Source organism: Acanthisitta chloris, unplaced genomic scaffold, assembly GCF_000695815.1.
Source record: "Acanthisitta chloris isolate BGI_N310 unplaced genomic scaffold, ASM69581v1 scaffold6687, whole genome shotgun sequence".
Lineage (NCBI taxonomy): Eukaryota > Metazoa > Chordata > Aves > Passeriformes > Acanthisittidae > Acanthisitta > Acanthisitta chloris.
Window position 1 is genome coordinate 1 of NW_008680829.1, and position 3,173 is coordinate 3,173.

At 51.5% G+C, this 3,173-nt stretch overlaps 1 protein-coding gene across 1 annotated transcript; it reads left to right on the forward strand.

Annotated features, from left to right (window-relative positions):
• Nucleotides 1-938: 938 nt before the first annotated feature.
• Nucleotides 939-3,173, forward strand: NGB (neuroglobin; the record flags this gene model as incomplete). Its single annotated transcript, XM_009077862.1, has 3 exons — nt 939-1,078; nt 2,613-2,732; nt 3,027-3,173. Coding segments are annotated over 3 exons (407 nt in total), but the record flags the coding sequence as incomplete, so codon positions are not given.

Below are 3,173 nucleotides of genomic sequence, written 5' to 3' on the forward strand. Positions count from 1 at the left end.
GGTTCGTGTGTTTGTGCCCACCGATCCCCACCTTGTCACCGCGACTTCTGCCGTTGGAAGGGCGCGTGCATGGAAGGGGCGCCCGATGGCTGAGCAGCCCCGGGCACAGACCTGCCCGCCGCGCAGAGGAAATAGTGTGCCGGGAGGGAGGGCTGATACCCAGCTTCTTGCCGCTGCTAAGCAGATTAATGGATCAATTACGGGAAGGGAGAAAGAAAAAACAATGAAAAGTCGTTTAAAACGGACGGTCGGAGAGTTGATGAACAGCTTCCGAAGTGAGTGGGATCCAAACCTCTCAGAACAGCACTAGAGCAGCAACAGCGATGTGGAGGGAGAGGGATGCAGTACCTAATGTGCAGGATGGAGAGAAGAGACGCTGTCTTGACTGAATTCCCTGTGGCCTATTAGATCTGCCTGGGTGGCTGCTGTTGAGACCCATATGTGCCTGGCATACCCTGGCAGGGAGAATGGGAGGTAGGGAAAATTGGAGCTGATGATGGCGTCAGAGAGTGGGGCATTAGCTGAGTTTGTACACGCCTGCCTTGCTCTAGCTGGCTTCTGAAGCTAGAGGCCTTCCCTGATTTGGGAGCTTTTGGGTTCAAGGGGATCAAGAAGTGGGAATGGGAAAGTCAAGACAACAAACAAGACTTTGGGGAGAAGGGCCAGGCTGGGAGGAAATCTAGTGAATTGGGACTGGTCCTCGGGTGTCATAAACATATATCTGAGAGCTGGGGCTGTGGGCTAGGGAAATAAGGGGTTTGTCTATAGGTAATCTGGATTGCCCCAAACTAACACTTTTCAGAACTTTTGGATCCTTTACAGGTGGGGAGGAATCAGTAGGTGGGAAGGGAAGCAGAAGGAGACTGTGGGTGTGCTGCTGATGGGATTGTTCATGGTGTGAGTGGGACTTTAAATATTAAAGCTGAGGAAGTGAGAAGATGGGGGGGTTCTCTCTTGCTGTTGCAGGTTGTTTGACTTGGATCCTGACCTGTTGCCCCTTTTCCAGTACAACTGCAAGCAGTTTGCCAGCCCTCAGGAGTGCCTCTCTGCCCCCGAGTTCCTGGATCACATCAGGAAGGTGAGAGAGGGCATGGCTAGAGCACAGCCTCTGTGGAGGAAGAAACCCTTAGACAGTGACTTGGGACTGTGGTATGTCTGACCAGGGAAGTCTTCTGAAATGGTAGCTGCAGGGGGTTGCTCATGCTAGCAGAAGGCACTACTGCCAGGACAAAGTGTCCTACAACAGTGAGGAGGGGATGAGGATGTGGGTTATTATGAGTAAAAAGCACCATGCTGATTTCTATACCCTTGTCTGAGAGTGGATTGCCTCCTATGAAAGCTGGAAGCCTCCTTCTCCTACCTTGGAAGTGCCTCACTTCTGTCCAGACAAGGACTGAAGCCCTCTGCTTGGCCACATGCTGACCAGGAGGTGGCACAGAAGTGGGTCAGGCTCCTGTGGACTCACTACTGTAGAGAGGCTGTAATGCAGCTGCAGAGCCAGAAACCTGACAGCATCTCTTGGAGAGCCTCTGGGGGAGTGCTGCAGTATGCATTTGCCTCCCCCTAAAACAAAGAGAGAAGTAATGCTGAGGAGAGGGTCATGCATGGACAGAATTACACCTGGTGCAGCATAAACCCTTGGCTGAATCCTGAAGAGTGGTCATGCCGAGGCAGAGCACAGTCTTGGCTTGCAGATGCCTTCATAAACTGCCTGGCTGCATCTCTAAACCAGCTTGGTGCCTTGCTTTATTCCTCAGAAGAGGCTGTTTCAAGACTGCACTCCCTCTGATAGCTCCAAGCTTTTTGTTGTTTTCCAGCCTCTGTTTATTGTCAAAATTAAGTCCATTTTTACTTCTGCTATTATTGCCTTGGGCTGAAATTTGCTCTTTGCTCCTCTTGGAGACAATTTCCCTGTCGAAATTATAGAGCACAATTCTATCACCTCTTGGCTTTGCCAAGATAACTATGCCCTGGCTTTAATCTCTTGTTTTAATTGGGTGTTTCTGTTCCCTTCATCCCTCATTAAATCTTCTCTGTCCTGTTTCCATTTGACTTTTGATGCTCCTGGGAGATGTTGATGTTATGTTCTTTACCAGACCAGATCAAGAGACCTGGCTATACTGTCCACCCCATCTCTTCAAAATATAAGCTGATAATCAGCTAAATAAGGCTGATCTTAGATTTGGAGCAGCCTTATTCATAATTGCACAATCTTGGCAACATGTAGTTGGAAACTCTAGGCCTGGAAACTTCCAGGACTTCCATGCAGTTGTCCTGGGGTCCTAAGAGTTGTAATGATTGCATTAGCATTAGGTCTGAACCTGTAACTGCTCTGCTATAGGGCTGTTTGCCTGCCCTGGAATGAGCAGTGCTGCCTGCTGTGCACCTCTGGCAGTGTCCCATGGAAGGATGTGTTGTGTGCTGCTGCCAGCATGCCTCACTGATGTGCCACACAGATCGCAGTAGAGCAAGGGAAATCTCAGTGGGCATCTGCTGGGCTGGAAGGGTCGTCAGGCTGAGAAGGGTGAAGTAGAGGGATCAGGCTCTGTTCCTCTGGGAGGGATTCAGAGCCTTGCTGTTAATGCCATTCTGCCTTTCTGCTCCTGCACCAGGTGATGCTGGTGATTGATGCTGCCGTGAGTCACCTGGAGAACTTTTCCTGCCTGGAAGAGTATCTCTGTAACCTTGGCAAGAAACACCAGGCAGTTGGTGTGAAGGTCGAGTCCTTCTCGGTGAGGTGTCCTCTCTTGTCCTGCTGTGGCTGTGTTTGTGCATCCCTGACTGCAGCCCTGCACTCCCCACACGCCCAGGGTGTGGGATGAGGGCCAGCATAGGGCAGGGGAAGGGGTTGATATGGGCTGGCTATGGGTTCCCTCTGAGCAGCCAGGGATGGGGGAGCTGGCACTGCTGCTGGAGGAGGAGCAGCTGTCTGCAGTGGTAGAAGTCAAAAAAGGTGGTGAAGTGAGACACGGGGCTATCTGTCATCCCCTGGTGCTGAGCTTGACACCTCCCTCTTTGGTTTGTAGACTGTCGGCGAGTCCTTGCTGTATATGCTGGAGAAATGCCTTGGCACTGCCTTCAGCCCAGAGGTGCAGGAGGCTTGGAGCAACCTCTACAGTGCTGTGGTGAAAGCCATGCAACGTGGCTGGGAGACCCTCCCAGAAGGGGACTAG